Consider the following 24,593-nt stretch of genomic DNA (forward strand, 5'->3'; position numbering starts at 1 on the left):
AAAATTTCAGATGGAACAGTTGCTGTCATGTAGCAGTCCTGGATTGCAGCTGTCAATTGATTTAACTGAGCAAACTCCGGGAAATTTTCATAGCAGTGAGAAGTGCCATTCATTCTGAATATTGCCTCTTGGAGCAAAAATTACAATATTGGTGTAGTGAAACTATCAGTTCTGTGCTACTGTCTTGCTGTTGTGTTGTTTTGGTATATGAACAAGAACAGTATTTGCTTTCAGAATACAATGAGTAAATACACAATATGAAGTTAGCTATGACTTCCATCTATTTGACCTCTCTCAACACTATCCTTTTCAGAGACCCAGGAACCCTTAAAACAAAACCACCTCTTCCTTCTCCTCTCCCCTCTGCATTACCCATCCAGCGCAGTGCTGGTTTAACTGACTTGTAGTGGATTTGAAGAATAGTGAAGGTGTGTCAAAGGAAGTTTATTGCAGATTTTGCCAAAGGTTTAATCCTGACTGGAAGTCAAAATGCTTTTGTAAAATATCAGTGAGAAGGATCATAACAGAAAATGTCAGGTGTTAGTAATACTCACATATTGCTACTGGTGGAATTGGCTAAAGCCGAGGATATTTTGTTCTAGTCCGGCTGGGTCACGGGTCTTGCCTACTGACCAGAAACCAATGTTACTAAATTAATTAGGGCTTCATGTCACACCTTTAGTTGCTGGACAACTGTAACAGAAGTAATTAAATCATGTCACTTTTTATTACCTTTGGCCCTGGCTGACTGGCTTGGAAATGTCCATTTTAGTGCTGATACAAAATGAATTAACGCATCACCTTGGGGAAAACCCACTTCCCTGGCATCAAAAAAGTCGGGAGGAAGTAGTTAAAGTACGAGATGGATGGATCTTCTCCTCCACAAATGGATCACTTTTGTGTTGCTGTCTGAAGGCTTACAGAAAGCGTCTGTTGGGAGTGAAACCATCCTGGACTTGCTGACAGATGTGTACAACATTCCCCAACGCGGTTACATGGCAACTTCCTCCTCCAAAAATCAAGATGTGACGGGAGCCCTCGGGTTACGCGGTGGTAACTGGAGAAGCAGAGGCTGTTCTGAGAGGTAGAACTGTGAGAAAAGCTGCACGAGTTGGCTTCTGCATATTGTTTCAGTAGAAAATGTGATTTGGCTGCGCTGTGATAACAGGAGGGAGGCTCTGTGCGGCTCCGCAGAGGCAGCGCCAGCAGCCGGTGAAGGGCCAGAGAGGGTTTTCGGGTGAAGGGCCAGAGAGTGTTTTCGGTTAATCTGTGTGTCACGTTGTCAGGAAGTCTGGGGGTCAGGTTAATCAGTGGCATTTCTGCAGGTGAAGAGTCAAGTACTATCATTTCACGTGCTTATTTTTTGCATCTAAATGTTTGTTGTTAATCCTAAAACGTTGTGCACTGTGGTCATAGACAACCCGCAATCGAATGTCGGACTCTGACTCGCGCTGGATAGTCTCCAGTCCCTTCTGCGTTACAGGTGGTAACACAAGATGTGTCCGAGTCCCAGGGCTTTCGGAGCCCCTGCAGCAGTGTGCGGTGACACGTTGTGCCTTTTGCTCGTACGGAGCCCTTTTGGTTTAGAATAAAAGTTCGTAATTCTACTGAAATTTCAGCTCAAACTTAGCACTAGAGGACATGGTTCAACAAGCACGTGCGGCTGGAGTCGGTAATGAAAAGGAGCTGTTCCTCTGGTCAAGGAAAAGGGTTAATTTGCATTGGGATGAAAAGGCTGTTCAGGATCTACTGTTTCAACCTGTGATAGACTTAACAGTAGTCTTTGATCCCCAAATGAAATGTGATGGATTTCAACTGATGCCAGATGTCTCAAACCTAGTGGGATCTCTGGTTGTCTGCCACATCTAGAGTTCTCTCCCCCAGCACTTTCATGTCTACTTTTAAACGTGGTTTGAGAAGAGAGATCCCTTGACAAGCTGAGCCTTTGGAATCCTTTCTCTGTATTGTCACTTCAGGGGTGATCTTTAGGCTCTCATGCTGTCTAACGCACCCGACTTTTTCAAAATGAAGCCCCATGTGCCAAACTCCCATTAACTACAGCATAAACAATTATTTTAATGTCCAGGAAAATTAGTGCCAGAATAATCTGTAACTTTTCTCAGTTTAAGGCTGTTCTCTGCCCTCTTCTTACTTGTTAATTAGAGCTTTTTACTTAACCCTTGCCAAGTAAAAGTGTTGTTAAATGTATTCCTGTTGGCCTCAAGTAGAACATAATTGTTGTCTTTTTAGATCCAAGGCTATTTTGTTGCACTTCATAAACCTTACAATGAACTATCAGGTACTTCACTAAACCCATCTTCTCACCAAGTGTGCTTTGGGGATATTCTTTGCCTGTGGTTTTAATAAGAGTATAAAGACATGATTGTCAGTGTTTGCCTTGCAAAAGCAAGCAAACTTTTTTCTTTATGTACCTTTATTTCATGTCACTGCTTCTGTCCTTTGCTGTCAAACATGCTTGAGAAATTTCTTTCTTGGTCTCAAACTAAAAAACCTGAAAGATTTACAACTTTCCCTTCTGAAAAGGGACAAGAGACCTTATGATTGTGTCTGGGAGTTTCTGGGGCTTCCCATTTAGTTTTGCATCTACTAAAAACATGTAATGTTTTGTTTGTTTGTTTTTTAGCATCATGCACTTGATTTTCCGGAGTTAATTACCTTAGCGTGCTGAATTTGAGAAGGGAGGTGTACCTGGTCAGACATGCTTGTATTAGCTGAGTGCAGGAAGAACTGCGGCTTTCTACTCCCGCTGTTGGAAAGCTGATCAAATTGCACAGTTCTTTTCGTCTGTCATCAGCCTGTGCCCCAGGCTTTAGAGATCTATGTACTCTGCAAAATCTACTTACAGTTTTGCGTTTTGTTTCAGCAGACCCTAGGTTCTCTCTCTTAAATGAATTCCTTTCTCTTTTCTCCTTGTGGACTGATTGGAGAAATATCACTTGGCACATTTTCCCAATGTTATGAATAACGTGTGTGTTACAAGTTGAAAATCTCTGATTTTGAAAAAGGAGTGAGCTACCAGAGGGAAAACAGAAAGTCCCCGACAACAGAGCAGACCTTAAAGGCATTTCCGAAATAAATTAACCAGAAAATGGTCTATCATAAAATTCAATAACCTTTCTTGAATTTTGCAGTGTTACGTAATTCACCAGAAAAAAGCTCAACTATGGAAGATATTTAAAATGTTGTACATTCTCAGTTGTGCCTGTATTTATGTGTCTGTGCATGTACAGTTTTGTTGTACAGAATATGGGATGTTATGTGTGCACCCATAAGCCGACAGGGGTGACAGTCCAGTTTTCCAGTCTGAAGTGTAAGGCTCCAGATTCTCAAAACACGGATTATTTTTGTATAAAATGTTTTTCAGTGGAATTCCAAGGCGTAGTTTTCATGGAAAAGCTGGTTTCTTTTTCAGACTGTAGAACTCTGTTGTTTTCTGCCTTCCCAGAGTGCCCGGTGAGGAGCAGGGGGGTTCCTGTGTGCTGGGTTGGTAGACGCTTTGTGATGTTGCATACTGTAATGCTAAAGCTCTTCTGAGTTTGTTTTATTTACATAAATTCCACAGTGCAGCTGCACTGGATTTTTTTGTTTTCCCCCCACAAGGTTTTAGAGTGACCACAAAGAATCCCAGAGAGGGTGACAGCCGTGTCAAGCGCAGGCTGCGGTCCCTTTGCGCTGTCCCAATTAGATGTTAGCACGCTAACAAAGGACCCTTGGAGCGGTTATCTCGAGCTGCCCTTGCACTTGTTAGCTTGACTAAAATGTAAAATTGTTACATCGTAAATCTCTTTGTTGCAGTTTTCTGGCTCCGTGTTGCTGAAGGGCCGTATTCAGCCCCTCTGAGCTGAGCTCTGTGAGCGTCGCTGCTGCCTGTGGCCGCCGGGGAGCGGTGGGTTCAGTGGGGGCGTTTGGGGAACCCGGGAGCCTTTGTGCCGCTGAGACCTGCTGCAGCTGCTTACACTTGGTCACACTGGGTAGAAAAACAGGAAAGGGAATGTTTTAATTGACTTTTATTGTTAATACACAGTAGCAGGTCAGCCAAGTAAGCACTTGGTGTTGCAGTTGTGTAGTACTACAATGCTCCGTAAGACAAGATGTGCGAGTGCTGCGTGAGCCCGTTCGGGGGGGTGCATCCCATGCTTAACCTACAGAACTTCTACCTGAAGTTTATAACAGAATTGGGGAAAATGCAAGAAGGAAAGAAATCCCCTGAGAGCAGGCAGAAGAGAGGATTCAGAGGGCTCTGCAGTGGCAGAGGCACTTGGTGCCGTCGGCTGGCTGTGCAGCTGGTACAAAGGGCTCCGCTTCTCCGTGGGACTCTAGGAAAGGTGAACCTCGCCAGTGCTGCCACCACCGTGCCCACGGGATGGCTGGGATTTGTTATCATGCTGGTTTGCTTCTTTTTATACCTTTCCCGTTGTCTCAGCCCAGCTTGTCAGGCACTGCTATTCCTCAAACGCTGCATTTTGGAAACATCTGCATTTACAAGCTGCAGCGCAGCACTGTTGTCTTAACGTCCTGACTGACCCTAATTGCTGTGACACATGTAACTAACGATGGTTTGTACTTCCAAGGAGCGCACTAAAAAGGTGATGACATATGAGTTACTGAATAAGGCACTGTGCGGCTTGTGCAGCGGAGTCTGTGCAGACCTTGTGCAGCACAATAAGCAGTTTTCCTGTGCCCGGGCTTGTTTCCCGTCGGAGTTGCCCATCAGTGGCGCTGGGGCTGCGGCGCACACGGAGGGTTTGGAGGGAGAGAAGAGCAGAGTGCTAAGCCGATCTCGCAGCTTGGAAAGGTCTGATTTGATGAGGCTTTGATTTGATTCTCATGGCTGGTGGCAAATGCATTGCTATAGGTGTGTATATATATGTGTATATATATATGGCTATAAAACTTTTTAAAAAAAAAATAAAATTTCTGATTGCCCTTTTATTTTTGTTTACTCTTCAACCCCAATCTGATTTATGCTTACTAGGGTCTTTGAACTTCAACTCCCTTGAAGAGCTCTAGTCTCTCGCGTTTTGATGTTGCTGGAAGGAGATGTGTGTGCGCGGGTGCGGGCGCTCCCAGGCCATGGTGCTCTGGGCAATTTCACTCCAGAGTGCTTCCCTTCCTTTGTTTAACCTATGACCTGTGAAAACAAGAGTTAATCAAAAGTTCTAAGGTAGCTAAGAGGAAGGGGAAGTGTTTGGTTACAAATTAAATATGAGCGAGTCATAAGCCATAAATCTTCAGTCGTGCTACCAGTTGTGCTACTCAGTTGCATGTGGTACAGAAAGTTTTTAGTTGTAACTTCAGCCTCCGTTTCTTTGGAGGGGGTGTTTAAAGGCTGCCTCAAGGATTTGCTTATGTAAGAAAAAAATCCACATCTTTCTCTTTTCCTTTTGGCAGAAATCTAGAAACAAATTGAGATGACTATATTTCGTGATTTATTTTTTTTTCAACTTTAGCTGGTCACAATGTGGTCTAATAAAAGCAGAACTGTTTCATTCTTGAGTAGTAAACACATGGAATAAGTGATGAAGTAAAAGTATTGAAGATGGCAGGATAAATTAGTTTTCTAATGTATCCAAAGCTTTCAAGATGAGAGAGATCCTGAATTCTTCAGTGACAAAGGAGGGAGGTGAAAATTGAAGTGAGACTGTCTACGTAATTTATGCAATTTTATGGTGGGTTTGTTTTATCTTGGCTTGCGCCTCTCTTGAGCAAGAGCTACGCAGATCCCTGTGCATTGTGGTGAGCTCCGCTTCAAATACCGGCTAATTCCCTCAACTTCCCAACTGGGAAGCTTCTCTCCTTGAAATGGAAAGTTATTCTCAAAAGAAGAGAAAGAAGCTGGTATGCCGAGATGCTAAACCATTATTTGGAAAACATGGACTAAAATAAGGAAGGGTTAGTGTTAAACAGAGGAGAACGGTGAAGTTCATTATAGGATGGTAGCGAAGGGACAAGGGAAAGCCAACACGGAGTGAGCAAATCTGACAGAATAGGGCTGATGTTGTGTGAATGTGAGACTTTATCTGGCTGCTGTTATTAGAATCGTAGCGGCTATTTTCGAGGTGCTGAGTGAAAGAATTAAAGTTGGATTTGGATGGAGCATTCTCATGGACAGAACCTACAGCTTTGTCACGTTGGGTGTAGCGCAGTAATAGAGAAATCTGCCGTGGCTCTGTATGAGGTACAGCTCAGCTGTGAACAGACTGGCCCCCAATGGGACAGATAAGTGAATCTTTGAAGAAAGAACACAATCTGATGGTGGGTTCAGAGCCCAGCATTGTCCCTGTTGGGTACATGCACTGCATGTGGGAAACGGTGCCGAGAACCGGGTCTGGTTCACCCGCGGGCGCTGGGGCTCTGCGTGGAGCGCAGCTCTGGCAACGCGAAGCTGCGGCAACTTGCTTTGCTTTATTGCTTGTAGACTGACACGTACATTGTAAACACAACAATATTTTAAAAGATTCTCATTTTAATGCTGTAAATGTAGTTTTCCAGCAAGGTCTCTGGGCAATTAAGTAGAACCCGAAGTACGCCTTTCTGAAATTAGGTTTTGGGTTCACACTGTCAGGGAGCTTTCTGCCTTCTTGGTTCGCTGTCTTTTCAAACTGCTGATAAATGCTTTGCAAGGGTTTGTTTACGAGGTTCTTAATCTCTACTTAGCAGAGAGGATTTCTTGTTACTCTTGTCATGGCTTTTAACTCTGCTGAAGTTTATTTAACTAAACAGAAAGAAAGAAACTTATCTTCTAACTAATCCTTCTTGATTGTTTACAATGTGATGCCAACCTGCAATGCTGTTTAAAGTGGTAATTGTCTGTCTTTCTGCTTTATTCTAATACATAGTTTGTAAAGATGCTTAGAGCATATTAATTTAAATGATAATACTGTCATATAACATGAAAAGTTAAGTTGCTTATCAGTATATTTTGATAAGCTACTTACATTTTACAGTAGCATTTGCAGGCTTCAAACAAACATTAATGATGGAGTGCCATTCACTTTATCTGTCTCATATATAGCTTCTCACTTCATTTATTACTAAAAGCTGTACGATTGGGAACCATGGGGCACTCCATTCTTTATAGTTGTCAGGATGTAGTCATATTGTATAAAAACTTTAAATCCTGTCTAACGATATGAAAATAGAATCCATTTGCTTCAGAAAGCATCTGTCATTAAAAAAGGAATCGCTTTGTGCGTCACGCCAGCTTGCTTTTCTATTCGCTGCAGCTGAGGGGAGATTCCATGTTGGGATTTAAAAAGGAATTGAAATAAAGAGCTGTGCCAAAAAAAATAGGGTACAAAATCATACCGAAGCATACTGCAGTGAAAAGTAACATCTTCGCTATCTGTCTTATTTTATGGAATGGAAATTTAATTCAATTGAAAGATGTGATTTTTCTGCTTGTTTGTCTTTTAATTTTTTTTTCCTTTATTTCTTTCCTAAGTTGAGTGCAATTTACTTAAGGTCAAGTTTCTATTTGACCTGACTAAAGGCTGGGCTAAATACAGTGATGGTGTAAGATTTGACAACAGTTAAAAACTTTAAAAATGCACTTTAAAAAATCCAGTTGTATCAGGATTCAAAACCAAACCAGCGGTCTGTCTGCAGTTTCCTAGGACCCGGAGCATCTGTGCAGAAGACCAGTTATCCAACATATACTTTGGGAAATAATTACAATCAAAAATGTTCTACCATACGTGAAAATTAATGTACATTTATCTTACAGGATAAAAACCTCCCCTGGATGGTATGTTCGTTACGTGCAGGGTGAGCAGGGAGGTGAGCTGGTCCCACAGGCTGGTCCCAGCCGGTGCTGCGTTGGATGTGTGGTGCCACAGGGACTGGGAGTGCTGGGGAAGAGCAAATACTGCAGCTCGGTCCTCGAAGGAAAGGGATGCTTCAACCCTCTGGAAGTGTTCTTCAAATGGAGGGTGTGACGTGGCTTTCTGAACAGATAGTGTCATGTCCAACAGAGGCTGTTGTTAGGAGGCATCTGTACAGTAAAGGCCAGCGATCTTGGATTTACAAACTGAGATGCAGCAAGTTAAATGTATGCTTTTTCTTTCTTTTTTTTTTTGTAGTTACCTCCCATGGTTTGAAGTCTTTTATAAGCTGCTCAATGTCTTGGCAGACTATTCAGCAAAAGGACAGGTATTGTTCTAAATTACTAACCCTACTTTTCCCTCCCCAATATCAAATGAGGGCAAGAGGATGAAAACAAGCTGTGTTAAGAGGTGCTTTTATCAGAGATGACCATGTGAATACTGTGCAGACTTTGTGATTACCTGAACTGTATTCAGCACATCCATGCAATTCCCATGGTGCAGTGTTTCATGCCTCTTTGGCACATTTCTTATGCAGGTTTACTTCTGATGTAAAGCAAGTGTGTAACTAAGCTCACTGATGCAAAGTGCTGACCCTCGTAGCATCGTGTAGCCTAAGCCCTTCAGATGCTGTTTTGCTTTTAAAACAAAATAAAGTAAACTTCAGTCTTGAGACAGTGAAAAAATGTGACCTAAGCCATGAAAGTTTGCTTCTAGGTTTATGAATGATAATTCATGATACAGAAAAATCACGTATGATTGGAACACCTAGCCTAGTTTCATGTATTTAAAATATTACAAGTGTAATCTTCCCAGTACAGTTGCTGCTTTGATTTATTAGCATTTTGTGGTCATAATTGTATTTTGCATTTGTCAGAATCATTCATGTTTGAGGTAGAAGCACTTAGGATCCCATCTTTACCTAGATGAATTAAATACATTTGTCTTTCCCCTGAGCCAGTGGATTGTTAGAGAGAACTTGCAGTGCAAGCTGGCTTGCTCTGAGCTGGGTGACTATGTAGTGAAGGTTGGTGAATCAGTAGGTTGCAGAAATACGTAGAAAATACATATTAAAAAAATGTATTCTAAAAAAATAGTTTTATAAAACCCAGCTCTCAGAGGAAACTACATTCATTTCTGGTCATAGTCTATTGTATAAATCTGTTTTCACAATTTTCCTTACCCTTGCAAGTTCTCTAAGCCTCCCGTTCCACAAACATTGATTGTCCTTCCATCTTGGAGTTTAGCTTGTTGTGTCAATGCCAATTTCATGTTCCTTCTTATTTCAGGATAGTCAAAGGAGTGAGCTCCTAGAAACGCTTCATAAACTTACCATCCCTGAGCCAGGAACCTCTGTTCATCTTGGAGTGGTAAGTGAAGTGGGAGAGATGTAAACGGGGGTGTTTAATTTTCATCACATATCATAACAGAGGAATGTCAAAAGCAATTCTCCCTTTCAGAACTTGTACACAGATGTTGCTTTCCTGTGAGGACCCAGAGCTGTGAAATTCCCCTTTTCACATTCGGGGCCCTCTGTTTCCCTTTCCTTAACATCAGATGTCTTTGAAATGCTGTTCTTTGGTTGGAGGAGCATTGTGTATATTCCCCATGGAAATTTCTCTTCATATCATCTGTGACCTGAGAGAGGTCACAGAGCAGCAACATGACGTTTATTGCCCACACTTCTGCAGAGCTCCTAGATCTTGCAAGTATGCAAGGGGGACAAGACTGGAAAGGAACAGTCCCGTACCTGTCATAGCGGCGTTTGCAGTATTAACTGTTTATCACCTTTTCTGGCTCCTTCTCCTCTTCTTCCCCCCAAGAAAAAGATTCACACAAAAAAAGGATTTATTTAATTTTTGTATCCTGTGAGAAAATTAACCAAAGAACGCTGAAAGAATAGATGTGGGGTTTTGTTGATGAGATTGTGTTTTGAATTTAGGCTTTTGGGGATTTTCTCTTCAGATTAATTTTTGCAGAACAACCTTGTGTTCCAGGCTGAAGCGAAAAAATACTTGAAGTGCACATTGCTGCGGTTGCCAATTAGTCATTTAGAGTTCACATGGAAACTAGTGGTGTGTGCAGCCACAGTTCTCTTCTCCCTTTCATTTCCTTTGCTCCTTCTTCTAAAGTACTTTTTGGCAACGAGCAGCTTGCTCTCATCACTTCACCCGGTAATGTCAGTCGACAGGTAGCAGTTGTTTGGCCTTGCCAGGTCACCAGCTGGCAGCAGCGGTGTCCCGGTCCCCTCCAGGCCAGCTCTTTTGTGAACAGCCTTTCTGTTAAGGGGACGAGCTGTCTCAAAAGGCAACGATCAGTTGGGATATTGCAGTTTTTTCATACCAGTGGTTTCAAGGAATGCTGCCGGTCTCCCCTTGTCTCAGACATTTCATGGGCAATGAAGCAAGAAAGGATATAAAAAAGCAGCCAAGGGACCGTGAGCTGTGGTGTCTTTGTGCATTTTATTTTGGCTGTTTACAAGCCTATTTTGGGGTCGGGGTGAGGTTCCTCTATCTGCTGTGGTTACACATACTATTCCTGTATCGTCGTTTTGCATCTTTTCAACCAAACTAAAACAGTGCTGTGTCAAAAAGCAGGAATTTGTGTTTATACATTCGGTGTCTATATTCAGTGTAGCTGTTATACTCGCTTGCTATTTCAGGTTGTAGACTGTTCGTGAAGCACTGAAAGGTCTGAGATATATATACAGGAAAGTTGTGCCAATTGTGGAACTATGCCAAGAATATCACAGCCTTTAAAGCTTCAGCAAGTAATTAATAAGTAGCCTTAAGACAAATTGTGAAAATCTTAAAAGTAATGTAGATTGTATACAACACTGATTTATGGAAGCAGTTTAGTCACATTCTGTCCGTTCCTTTCTCAAAGCCCTACCCAAGAATCATACAAGTGAGGCATGGTCAGATTGGGAACTAGAGTGAACGTGGTCACTTGGAATGCACACAATTAAAAAATGTAACAATAGATGGATTATGGAATTGCGAGACCAATATAGTCTTTCAAAATGTGTTTTTTAAGGTGTGTAAAATTGACTTGGAACTTTAATGGTATTTTTCAGGTAAGTAGGCGTAAAACTTTAGAAGCATTTCTGTATTTCTAAATTTCTATAATTTTACCATTGTCTTGAATGAAACTTACTGATGCTGTAAGTCAGGAAAGAACCTGCTTGCTGCTGTTACCTGCAGTCCATCATGCAGCCTGCAGCGGGCTGTGGAAAGATGGCCTGAATTATGGGCGGCCTTGGAGTTTCCTTGGCGTATGTCGTACATCGTGTGAGTCTGTCTGTATCAGTGTCTCTGAAGAACAAAATAAAATGTAATATAGCTTTTCAGGAGCACTTGATACTTTCTGTCTTAACGCATTTCATATTGCGTGTGTGATCTGAGAATCCAGCTTTTGAAATCCGTGACAAAGAAGGCATCCTGGTAGTTGGTAACAAATGTTCTGTCATTTTCACTTAGCTGAGCAACTGCTAGTACTGCTGTTACTAATACCAAGCAATAAATTTGGATTACTTTTGACAATATTGTAGTAATCAATATTTTCTCTCTTTTTAGCACTCTTATTTTACTGTGCCTGACATCAGAGAGCTTCCTAGTATACCTGAAAATGTGAGTACTCCAGAGAACCGTGCACTTTACCACTTGTTTAATGCCAGCAGCAAAATAGATAACGATTGTTACCTCCTCTGTTTGCCATAGGAATAGGTTATATTCTGTAAAATATTGCTAGATGTTGAAGTAAACTTTAGGTGGTTAATTTATAAGTATTGGGCGGAAAGCATGTTGCGAACTGTACATGAGTAACAGGCCTTCTGAAGTACAACAGAACAGTAGAATTTAATCTTTGCCATTTTAATTCAGTAAAGATACCAAATGAACTGGAAATTGACAGCATAATTGGTTTAAGCTGTCAATATATTTGTTTAGAAAACACAAAGCTTTTATTATTATCACTACTCTGGTATTACTTACTCTTCTCATTCCACGATTTCTTGTTCTAATACGTGAGGAGATTTAAAATACACGTCAGTAGTTTTAGCCTACTCAAAATTGGGAAGCAGCGGTGATGTGGTAACTCTGTGTAACAGTTTGGTGGCGTTTCAGAGAACAATGGTGGAGTTGATTTGTGTGAAAATTCCCTCACTACAATAAGCCTATGAACAATTCTTGAAAGTAATGTTAAGGCACTTTTGTGATTGCCATTGGAGCGAGTACTACAAGAGTCATCCTTTGCAGAAAATCGCGAGATTCCAATAGAAAGGAATTTCAACCACTTTACCAAGACTTTAATTTCTATCGAAAAAGAAGACGAGAATCTGCTGAGGTATTTCACCTTTGTAGCTAACTTGAATCAGGGTCTGGTTTTTTCTCATAAGTTCCAAAGAACTGCTGTTTTAAAAGAAACCTAATAATTTCCCAACTAGCGATCTGGAATATGTTCTGTCCTAATCCAGACATGAAGTTACTTGTTTATAGGGGTTCTATTTTATGTTAATCTCTTTCATGCTAATCATCTCAGACTTGAACGATTTTTGTATGATAAGCCTCAGATCAGCTGGAGAGCAAGGCAGGAAGTTTATTTCTGCTTTACAGGCTGGTAAATTGGAGGGCAGAGAGCAATGAGCTAGGAATGGTAAGAAAGCAAGGGCAGGGGTTAAAAGTAGATCATCTGCCTTGGGCCTGCTTTAACTGAAACGGAACAGCTTAGGAACACGCTACGTAGTAAAGGCTTCGGGAGGTATAGCTGTATTGATGCTCCGTCAGCTATGTCTGCTGGTGATGTTCGCTCTGTATTCAAAGGGATGAATCAGCTTCCCAAAACGTTGGAGCAGCAGACACAATGAACGCTCCTGAATCAAAGGCTGTTGTGAAAGCAGCGGCCTTGGGCCAGGAGGAGCTGGAAACCCTTTGAAAGCCGAACGCTCAGCCTTCATGGGAGGGAGTGCCGTGTGATGCTGGAAAGCATCCTCTATGAATCCTTGAGCGGGGCTGGTGTGCCTCGGAGCGAGCGTGGCTGTTCCGATGTAGGTGCCTCGTGCAGGGATGTCGGTGTGAAGGATGGGCTCTTCCAGAGCACCTCTGGGAGCAGAAGCAGAAGAACATTTCGTTAACAAATACGTGTGCCTATGTATATGTATTTATACACCCAAACTTAAAAAGCTAGGGCTCATTGTAAGAAAGGAAAATATTAAAAATCAAATCCGTTGGTCCAGCTGTTGTTGCAGTTGACTGTCTTCTGTTTCTCAGGCATTTCATTTATTTTTTTTCTAATGAGTACTGGGTAGTTTCTTATGAGGATTTTATCTGTCTGTTAGTGCAACTTTCATGTAGAATTGCAGCAATTAGGGAATAATACAAGGACATTAAATGAGCATAAATCCTCATGGATTTTTATCAATTGGCCTGATTTATTCAGAATTCTATATATCTTATCAGTAATTACATTTTAAAACCCATATTAGCTGAAGTTTTGGTAGGGCCAAACTTTGAAGTTGTCTGTAATGATTAATGGAGAGCTGCACAGAACTCCGTTTGGAATGTTAACAGACTTCTTGGAATTATCTGACTTGTGTCAGATCGATATGTTTAATGAGTCATGAAAACATTTGGTATGGATGCTTCTGTGTAACAGCTAAGCATTCACTTTTTCAAAAAATTTAAGTTGCATGAAAGATTGGTAAATGCATTGTGACTTCAGAAATAAATCGGGTTCACTGCAGGAAATACAGTGCAGGTCTGTAAATCTCCTGGTAGTATCTGCTGTGTTTCAGAAATGTCAGGTAAGTTAGCAGTCTGAAATGATGACATTTTCTTGGTGATGATATTCTGGTGTATTTTTGTATCGCTGAGTCCTGTATTTCAAAATGCCTGATCTTTCACTCATTACAACATATGTCTGTTGCTACCTGTTTGTTTTAAAATCCACCCTCCCCTTTTTATTTCTGTATTTACACCATTTGATAAACTGTATTGTCTGCGTTATTTTCTTCTCCCGAACAACAGCATGGCATTATAAAAGAGTGTTAGCTGCATACCGGAGTACCTAACCCATGCTGGATTTTGGATGTGTGATATTTCAAAGAAAACAAACTCTTAAATAAGATGAGGGATTTCCAGTAGGAGGCTGGAGAAGGAAACCTGACTCAGTTCTATTGACCTGTTTAACAGGAAACAGTCTTGTATAAGGGAACTATAATCTATGTTACTATGTTTGAGCTTCACTCTTTGCAGAGGAGAAAGCTCAGTGGTTTGTTCCTTCAGTGGGTAATATTAGGTAGCAAATGATCAAATAGGTGATTGATCTTGGAATGAACTTTCAAGGGAGCGTAAGGGAATTTTGCAGAACTCTTGGTGATTTTTGAGCAGAGTGGGTATACCTGTTCCCCTATTTTCTTTTGAAAATCCCAGTTTCTCTCTCCCAAGAAAGGTTTAAATCCTAGGAAACAAAATACACAACAATTATACTGCAAATTGGAACGCTTTCATTTGTATTTATTTAACTCATTCATGGTTTTGTCACTTACGAGACATGTCTTTCAAAATACATGTGCAAGTCCCAATTTCATCTTCAAAGACGACAGCTTTCTTATAAATAAAACTTAGAGCTAGCACGTGAATTTCCTTAGTATCAATACATTACCATACAGCCCACATGCTTCGCAGGTGTCGTTGGCAAATTTCTGAGAGCAGAGAAGACTAAAACCTGATAAATCTTTCCATGTGAAGGTACGTTTGTGTGTCAAAGCCGGTATTTCGCTACAATTAACGTGATGAAAGAATAATTGCAAATCAAGTCCCCGTGTGTATTTTCCTCTCGCTAGTGGATTCCGTTGCGTTATGAACAGAACCGTGTACGGGCACATCTCCATCTTCAGGCAGAGCGTAGGGGTTCTGTGCTCCTTTTGCCGTGCCCCTGATTTGAGTGGCATCAAAGGGAGTTTGGTGCTACTTAAGAATTCTTTTAATTCTCAGTATTTGCGGTAATTGTGTCGTCATGTGCTGTGTTTTGGCGTCGTGGAAAGATGGGTGAGAGGGGGAAGAAGAGCCGTAGAGAAGACAGCTTATGTTTAGACAAAAATATCATGCTAATCAGCACAGATGGGATGAGAAATACAGAAAAAGTACATGATAGTTTAATAGGTTTTTGGCAAAATGTGTTGGCTTTTTTTTTTTTCTTCTTTGAATATACCTGTCTGTGGCTCTTCCTTTCTGTAACAAAGACCTGAAGGATTGTTTTATATTAACATGTTTGAAGCTAACCATAATGAGCTTAGTTTTTATCTCTAGATACTGGTACAGAAGTCTTCCAAACACGATGCTTAATTTTTCTGTAGTTCTTTGTGTTTGGATGGCAAGCTGTGGAACATATTTTTGCACAGTATGAAGCATCTTGGCAGACTTCTCAGGCCAAGTATTGGTGGTTTTAGAGTTATCTTTGGATCTGTCAAAAGTGCTAATAGGCTGTGTTGAGCTTCTTTAAGTTTCTAAATCATATTTGCTTTTTGCTTTTCTGCACTTTTTTGTTTAACGATGATTAAGATTGCACTTGAATTCATGACTAATCTAATTTTGCTCTCACATGTGCTTTTTGTACAAGACTGTCTTTCTCGTGTAGCAACCCTTTCAGATCTGTAAGAAGCTATTTGAAAACAAATTCCCAAATTCAGCATTTTTGGGTGTATTACCTTTCCCTCCACCACCCTCCTTTTTGTTAATGTCTGTGTTCTAAGAAGTGAAAATACCCTCTACAAACAAAAATCCTTTTTTGTTTGCCTTGCACTTTAAAACTGCTCATAACATAATACATTTTGATCTCGTTACCTACATGGTGGCTTTCTAGTTTTGGTAGTAAAGAACTTATGTCTTCCAATAAACAGCAGAATGAGATCCTCTTAATTATTTAGCAAATGATGCATGATTCATGCGGCTGCAGCATGTGCACAGGGCAGTCACATCGGTGAGGAGGAATGGGTAATGCTGCCGGCTGATGGGATGAGGTGGGGGAAGAAGTGGCCGTAGGCTCTTGTGCAGCTCGCTCTGTTTTCTGTTTTCAGTTTCAGTTATTTACAATAATTTTTATGTAGGTACTTCGACACGCAGAGTTTTGGTGGCGTTACTTGCTTGTGTCTTGATCTTTGTCTGTACTTTAAAGGCAGATTGGAAACGTGCTTCACTTACAATATTCTACCACAATTCATTTTCCTTACACTATCTATACATACCGATCACTCAGGCACAATTGGAGGTTTGAATCCTGCCTATTCATCAGAGCTAGGCATCCACTGAAATTTCCAGAGGGAATTCTCCATCTCCTTCCTCAGCCCCCCAGGGAAGTGCTTTCTGTCTTCCACCAAGGGGAGATGTGTCTGAGCACACAAAGTCAGGAGTTCAGGCAACCTGCGTAACTGTTTTTGCCTTGTGTGTTAAATGCCCACGTGTATGTCAAATTACAGAATAGTTCTGGCATAGACTGAATGTACGTTTGAATTTGTTATGTTAGAATTGCCCTCTAAGAGAGCTGCTTTTATTGTTGGGTTGTGAGATTTTTTTGGTACTTTATCAGAGAGCTTTGAAGTTTCCATAAAAGTGACAGAACATATTTTTTCTCAGAGAAGTATCTTGTATTTAAGAAGCTGTATGCATCATCAATTTTATTATTCCAAGACCCAGCTCTCCAAAAGTTAGGGGAAAGACATTGCAATTAAAAAGTCCTCTGACATAAGATGACATACTGCTTTCTTTCGTTTAGCCACGTACGGGATGTAGCGTAATGAGAGGATGAAATCTGGTTATTTTTTTGTTAAGGACATTTGTTTTTGTAAGATCATGAATCAAAAATTATTTTCTCTCTTCCCAGAGAAATCTGACAGAGTATTTTGTAGCAGTTGATGTCAACAACATGCTGCATCTCTACGCCAGTATGCTGTACGAACGCCGCATCCTCATTTGTTGTAGTAAGCTGAGCACTGTAAGTAAAATGTGGAATAATTGTTCTATTCACAGTACTTTTTAAAAATTGACAGTCATATATAGGAAATGATCTGGTGGTCTGCAGGTTCCCCTTCCAACCTCAGCTATGCAAACTCATCTCGATTCTGTGGTTCTCTGTGACAAATTTACTGAGCTTCTGTTGGCCTCTAATGTTCAAATGAAAAGGGGTTTTTTGGATGCAGGAATTCTTGGGGTGGTTTGGTACATAAATGTACAAACATTTGTGCTGTTGTGAAGTCCCTGTTTCATAATTTACTCAACAGGAAAAAATAGATAAATGATACTGTTAAATGGATGTTCCAGTGACCTTCTCTGGATGGACTGAAGGAGTCAGCTAAAATACATGGACAATCCACATTTTTGCAGTTTTGTTTGATGAGGTGTAGTCTTAATGCTACTTAGGCTCTGTCAAGGGTCTGAGAGATGAAAGCTACCGAATACTCTGCTCTCTTCAAAAAATGGCTGGACATCAAAACAAGCACACAGCTTGATTTAGTTCAAAGTTCTGTGTTATGCATTTCAAGGTTTATCAGTCAATAAGATTGTTATTTTCTTCATAAAAGAAAATGTTAAGTTTTCATTCTGTTTGCTCTGTAAATGGGTATTGATTGCTTTCCTTTATGGATGATGAGCATAAGATGGTTTAACTGATTTTGCTTTCTAGTGCTATGGACTAAGTACTCGAGCGGTCCTTTCTGAAAATACAGGCTTCCATTTCCATTTGTGTGGTATTAACTAGTCTCTTACTTTATGACCGTGACCTACTTTGTGTTTGAGATTAAAACTGCTTCCCACATTTAACCAAAATAATTTAAGTATGATAAAGTTTAATAACATAGAAAACTTGTAAAATCTCAACTTTTATGTCTGCCAAGTGGTCTATGTCCTTCCTACTAAAACAAGCAAAATTACCTCCAGGCCTGCTAATAGAATAAAATGAAGGAAAGATGTGTTTGTTTCAGAAGCCTAAGGAATGGAAAGAATAGCAAATTATCAGAGAGGAGGAAAGAAGAGAACGGCCATCCAAAGCATTTCAAAATTTGTGTGGTTGGTTGGTTTAATCTCTCCCTTTGTGTCAGAGCCTGGGAAGAAGAATTACTTACCTGTCACTTTGCCTTCCTTAATGAGCCATTTCACAAGTAGGGTTGTGTTTTCTTTCCTATCTTTCCGCTATTTCTCTTCCTTTTGCCTCTGTCCAAGATAAAAGCATGTCTGGTTCTTCGGTAGGGAGGGGTATTCATACTGTGTGTTCTTATCTTACAACTTTATATATAAACTGCTCCAAGATTGGAGTGACAGTGTAAGACAGGTTTGAAGTGTTGGGCTGGAGCCAGTGATTCCTTGCCTGCACGCTCTGCTCTGCGTGTTCCAGCAGTAGGAACAAGCTGCATTATTTTATTTCAAACTGTGCTCAGCAGAAGCCAAGACCTTGTAACTGGAAACGTACCAAACTGAGAATTCTCAAAGTAAAGTGAGGGTGGTGTGGTGGTGAGGGGATTGGTTTCTTTGTTTTTATTTTTTAGTTTTATAACAAAAAAGTGGAAGGGACCTGTTTGCAGTTCATTCCTTTTAATTTTTTGGGCTACATGACACACTTCATACTTAAGACTTAAATTTAGTATCGGGTAAGAGAGAGAAAATGAAACAGTCCTTGATAGAAAGTCTCTTATAGTGGAGTGACTTCTGTGCTATGATACATCATATCAAATTCAAATTTTGATATGAAATATCCTTAATACAGTTAAGTTGAATGAGATTTAGAGGTAGCTGAATGAGTCTGTTTATTAGCTATTTTATAAACCGTTCGTACTGAACCTGTGCAAGAATTATTGCTGTTTTCTTGGAATTTTTTTTTCCTACAAAAGGAAACTCAAATAATTTCTCAAAATCTTAAAGTAATTATTCATGTTAAATTTCTTGACGTATTCTATGATCTAACTACTCATGAAAAGGCAAACAGGAACCAAAACGCATAAGAAGCTGTGCTTGGTGAAAGACCACCTGCTGGAGGGAGCATGCTGTTGCAGAAATGAAAGAGAAGAGCTTTCCTCGCATCCAGTATTCTCTCTACCATGATAACTTGCCGTGCAGCCCTGCCGCGGTGAGGTGTGTTAACTGTTTGTGATGAGGGCAGCGGCAGGCTGTCACTCGCTAGAGAAGGGTGGCTTACGTGAAGCCTTGTGACTCTTAAAACATTTAAACTGGTGAATTTTTGTGATTTTTCTGTTTGGCTCCATCATACTGAGGTGAATTTCTTTATGTAATTTTTCTGGGTTTTTTTGAGTGTTAATAGAAAGGAAAAAATACCATTCTGACATGGATCCTCTCTTGTTCCTGGGACCTGAGAACTTGCCGTGTCACTTCGTCCATGTTGTGGAAAGCTCTGATACATGACTTCTTCTTCCCTGGTTGGTTTCTGACATGGCTCAGGGCTCTGAGGGTATGGAAATGGTGGTCCTTGGGAAACGGCAGCGTGGGATCGACGCCATTCACCAAATGTCCTTGTGATGCAACATAGCTAACAGCTTGCACAGTTCTTGTTCTCCAGCAGCCCTACAACTCCTGTTGTAAATGTACAAACCCTTCCCAGGAGCTCTGTCGCTGTCCGTGCAACCTTCTGCCAGTACAGGTCTTGACCTTCAGACACAGCCTGTGCAAAAGCTGCTTGATTCTTACGTGGCTCAGGCTTAAGCTTTGTTTTTAGCCCTGAGTAATGCAGAAAAATGGTCTTACAAACACTGGAAAGGTGGGCACGTTTTCCAAAATGCATTGCACGTTTGTACTGCATCTATGAAACAGTGCAGAGTGTGTGCATCAGGAGAGAGGGAGTAAAATGCACTGGAGATGGCCTGTTGTCATTCAACATCAGTTTATAACTTTTCTATAAAAGACAAAATCCCATTGATTTAATTTGCTCAAATAAGGCTTTTAGAGTGTTAAATATAAAACTGCAAAAAGTGAATTAGTGGCTCGGTGTCTGTCTCACATAGCTATCTTTTTACATTCTCTAGCAACAGCTGCAGGGAGCTGAGGTAGTGGAACTAATCTTATTTCAAAATGCTGGATTCCTATAGTTTTGACAGTTGGGCATTTCTCAGGCTGCCTTATTATTAAGTGCTTGTTTTCTGTATGGCAATCACTAATCAGGTGAGGTCTCCAGCAAATACGCTATTTCTTTTTTATGAGCCCTTCTCTTGGCAGAGTTGAAGGACAGTGCTGGTGCTTACCCATGGTAGTATGCTATTTGAATTCATGCCAGATAGCAAGGTGGGAGTACATCTCAAAAATAAGTGACAGGTTCTGCTCAGATGTCTGCAGTGTTGAGCATTATATCTGTTTAATCTTTTCTTGCTGAGTTTTAAAACCAATGGGAGGGGGCCTGGAAGGGGCCTCGTTGAATTACCGAGTTCACTCCTCTGCAGCGGCAGCTGTGTTATATACTAATGCCAGGAAATAACCCATTTGATCCTCATAAAAGCAATTTTAAAGTAAGAATTACATTTTTAAGCAGTGTTTTTTTTCCAGACATCTTTTTGATTTGGAGAACAGAAACAGGAAACATAAAGGATTTGGGAATATAGAGGGAAAACTACATTGGGAAAGCGTGCTTCTTTGTTCTGCTGCGTATTCTGGCACTGGGCTGTGCCTTTTTGGCTACTCTGTGAGAGAGGAGCATCTTCTCCAGTTGGAGTAATATAAAGATAAGTTGAAATATAATGGGATAGGGATAAATCTTTAGCATCTCATGAGTAATAACTATAGAATAAATTCAAGATTTTGTAGCTTCTACACTTTAGCTTTAATTAGTATCCTAACATACTAATATTTCCATCCCACATGGACTATAAAATAATGTTTGCCTGCTAATAAAGAGCTTTAATATTGAGAAGGTCTGATCAGGTGCTTGTTCAGGTACCTGCTGTACCCTGTCTGCTTCCAGAGACTCTATTTCCTTAGGACGATGGTTCAAATCTACTTTAAGTTTTTCCACGTTTGCACTTGTGGAAACACGTTATCAGCACTGGGATGCTGTTGAGCTTTGTGGACCCTCTTGCTATGACTCTTGCCAAATGCAGCAGTGCTAAGGTGAGGAGCAACTGTGCAGCTTTCGTGGGAGACAAGTGAAAATCTAACGGGGGCCAGACAAGACTGTGCCTCCAGGTTTTATCAGTATTTCTTGAGAGTTCAGTGAAATTGTGGAGATACTGAAGTGGGTGTTAAGACGAATAGAGATGAAATGATACTATGTGTGCAGATGAATGTCACAAATTCAAGAACATTTTTGTCCAAATTATCTGCGGTTCAATATGGTAGGGAGCTGGTAAAGAACATAGGCCATGAGGTGGACACACTAGAGAAGAGAGAAACCAGGGATGCAAACAGATTTTGTTTGCCGTCCTAGTAAGTGGGACACGCGTACAGCAGTGAGCAACTTGCTGCGTAAAGAGGCTTCATTGCTGCTCGGCAAAATGCTGCTGCTGGAGTCTGAAGAAAGTAAGATCAAAATAGATGCTGGAAAAAGAAGCACAGGAAGAGGTAGGAATCTGAAGAATAAGATCTGATTTCAGAAACCTATATTGGGAGGTGAAAGTTGGGTGTGGTAGCATTCTCCCTTACAGAAACTACGGTTCTCTGAGCTATGTTTCTATGGAAAAAATGTGAAACCTGTCACAATGAGGACTACAACGAGTGAATGCATAAACAAAGGCTACTGGGGAAAAGTAAATATGACCGTTGCAAAAGAAATCCATACCTCAAATCTTAAAAATCTTTAAAAATCTAGATAAGATTGAACAGTGTTGAATTCTTCAAAGCTATTAAAGAACTTTTCATGGCATAGCAGATGTTGATCCTCTTCAGGGTGGACAGCTAGCTAAAAGGTTGAGGGAAAGGGCCAGAAAAATAATCAGTTTTCCTAATGCTGGAAGTTGCTAAGCAGTCCAACAGTGCTGTGTTCTGGATCCTGTTCAATGTCCTCCTGAAAAACTACTTTTAAAAAGGGGAGAAAATGTGGCAGTAGTCATTTTGTGGCATAGTATGAATAAATATCAAATAATGCTTGTGGGAGAAAACACTTCCAACCACGTAAGCAATCATGGTCTGAATAACTGAAGTAATTATTCACTCAGAACGAGATACTGGAGTTGGTTTTTTTAAGAGAGATCGGTCTATGAAAATATCAGCTTATTACTCAGTTGAAGGCTTAGAAGCCAAGGAATTATTATGAAGGAAGTAGAGAGCAAAAAAGAGGGGGTAGTGCCACTCGATATGTTCATGGCTTGCCCACGCTCTGTTTTCAGTATTTGTAAGCAGTGTTCTCACTCCTTCCTGCTGTCCAGACAAGCGTTAGATGCTTGATTTCGCCATACCTTCAAATAACTGGTGGGCTTTTGTTGAGTATTGTTTTCAAAATGTGTCTCACAAGTGGAACGCAGTGTAGTACTTACACTGGGTATCACTTGAGATTAAAAGACACTCGGAACTGCAGAGCACTGTCAGTGGATGTGATTGCCTGTCACCTCTTGGTCTTTTCCTTGGAAGTGTCTACTTGGATGAGAGGTCCGAGTTAATTATTTATTTTCTGTTTTCCCAAGTGTGTGTGGGTTCATTTCCTTCTCTTACGGTATTGTGACGATAGCTTTCGCTGCGATTTCCCTGTTGGGGATTACCACCTTCTCCAGTTTAATGTCCTTAGTGGGTGTGAGAAATATCCTGCTTATCTTCTTTTCCAAATTATTAGTTATTGTTTGAAATGGGATTGAGAGGAGCAATTTCCTCCAAGGCGCTGTGAGGATTCTCCCCATGGCTCGACTGGCTCTTGTGTTTGCTAGTTGTGATCTTTTTCAGTGTACCTGCCACCATCAAAACTATTCTGAATGAGGTTTTAAAAATATAACTGAGAAATTCAATGGTTTAAACAATTTGGTGAAGGCCAATTAGATAAAAATCCCTTTTAAATAATAAAAATTTAGTCACCGAGTTTAGTATGAGAAGTTGTTAAGAAACGTATGCCTCTCACATTGTATCTTCCTGAGTGCAAATATTTTTTCAGTTTGTCTTGTCATAAAACTGTATTGAAATTATATTTAGTGGATGGTAATTATCAGGGTTGGGGGATTTGCCTTTACTATTTTTAAGTTCCCTTTATGTTTTCATTTCCATATTTCTGTTGCTTTATAGAACACTGGGTGTTCTTTTCGGATTTTATTTCTTGAATGAATCGTGTTCTCAGCTGTTTACAGAGTCAGGCGAATGACAACCACCATAAACCAGTCACACACCAATAGCCCTTTTTTTAACAGGAGCACTGTGTATTTTGTACTAAAGCATGCTGATATGAAAGCAGAATTGATTCTTTACTTTTCTTCTTCTAACCTTGCCTTTCTAAGCTTGGATTTTGTCTTGTTTATGACCCTGTTTTAATGTGTGTTTTTCAGTTAACTGCCTGCATTCATGGGTCTGCAGCTATGCTCTACCCGATGTTCTGGCAGCATGTTTACATTCCTGTTCTGCCCCCGCATCTGTTGGACTACTGTTGGTAAGGCTATATATATTATATGTATGTATATATATCACTTAGATTCACAACGGTTTTCATATTTCTGTATAGTAAGTTTTAAGTCCCCTTACGATGCAACTGGTACTCTAAAAATATATCGGCGTATTAAGGAAGCAAGTAAATAAAAAAAAATTAGGGGAATGAGTATAAACCTTTCAAAAACTTATTTATTGTTATGATGTGACAAATTTTGGCCCAGCCCATGAGGAACCTTGTGTGATGCCAAAGCTGGCCCTGTTCTGACCAGGAGCTTGGACCAGTTGCCCTCCTGAGGTTCCTTCCAGCCTGTCCCTATGATTCCACACTGTCCTGGTGGCCTGAGAAGCCTCCTGGTTCCCGGGTGGGGGCTCCAGGTCAGCGTGTCCTTAGGGGGATGTCTTGGACTGGGTGGTTAATGTCTGCAGTGCCCCTGTGCAGCAGAACTGTTTGTGGGAGCGTGGCGCTCAATGCGCTTTGGGGAATGATGTGAAAACACAGCAACAGCCTCCCTCTGCCCTCTAGCATTTTAAAAAATCCTTCTCGGTAAACAACAAGCTTTAACCACTGTGTCATCTGATGCCACATTTTAAGTGTGGCTCTTAGCAAGGAGGTTGACTTGTTTTTAGGGGTGGTAGTGTTCTGTGTGACGGTTTCTCCGCAGTTAAGCAGGAGTAAGGAACCCGCAGGGATAACTAGCATTTTTCAGTGAAGTGCTGGGAACTGAGACATGTAGATTTAAAGGAGGCTTGTTGCTCTGCAGATGATTTAAATGTTAAGTATGTGCCTAGGTCGAGGATACACGGAGCGGAATCTAAAAACTATTATCTCCTGTCGAAATGAACCTTCAATTTACTCACTGCCCGGGAAGGGCAGGTTCTAGTCATTTGCGCTGCCAGCAGGTGCCCTTTCTCTGCATAATGGGCTTCGCATGTGTAATTAACACATGCAGGCGGCTGCTGCCAGCTTTTTCTTCAGGTACATGCTGCTAGGAGTTCTCAGGACAACGGTGTGGACCACAAGAGGCTTTTACGCTGGGTTTGAGGATTAGGTATTCATCGACTTTCTGACAAAGACATGTGAAAGGGGTAAAGTCCAGACCCCGCGGTTGGGAGCAGAGGTGTGCAAAAAGCAAACACTTGGGCAGGGTACCCGAGGAAATAAAGATACAAGTCATTGAGCTCTACTGAATGAATTCTTTCA

The 24,593-nt window shown here is 40.8% G+C and overlaps 1 protein-coding gene across 1 annotated transcript in view; it reads left to right on the top strand.

The window, feature by feature from the left end:
- The window catches only part of LOC104465487 (DENN domain-containing protein 1A-like), a gene marked incomplete at both ends in the record, with an annotated part of 84,054 nt that extends 60,661 nt beyond the window's left edge, over positions 1 to 23,393 (top strand). The window contains 5 exons of the mRNA XM_010078543.1: positions 8,103 to 8,172; positions 9,134 to 9,214; positions 11,420 to 11,473; positions 16,722 to 16,832; positions 23,293 to 23,393. Coding sequence (XP_010076845.1) covers positions 8,103 to 8,172; positions 9,134 to 9,214; positions 11,420 to 11,473; positions 16,722 to 16,832; positions 23,293 to 23,393 — 417 coding nt within the window. The remainder of the gene's footprint in view (positions 1 to 8,102; positions 8,173 to 9,133; positions 9,215 to 11,419; positions 11,474 to 16,721; positions 16,833 to 23,292) is intronic.
- Between the last annotated feature and the right edge of the window lie 1,200 nt (positions 23,394 to 24,593).

The sequence above is a fragment of the Pterocles gutturalis genome, unplaced genomic scaffold (genome assembly GCF_000699245.1).
Source record: "Pterocles gutturalis isolate BGI_N339 unplaced genomic scaffold, ASM69924v1 scaffold5753, whole genome shotgun sequence".
In the NCBI taxonomy this organism is placed as follows: Eukaryota; Metazoa; Chordata; class Aves; order Pterocliformes; family Pteroclidae; genus Pterocles; species Pterocles gutturalis.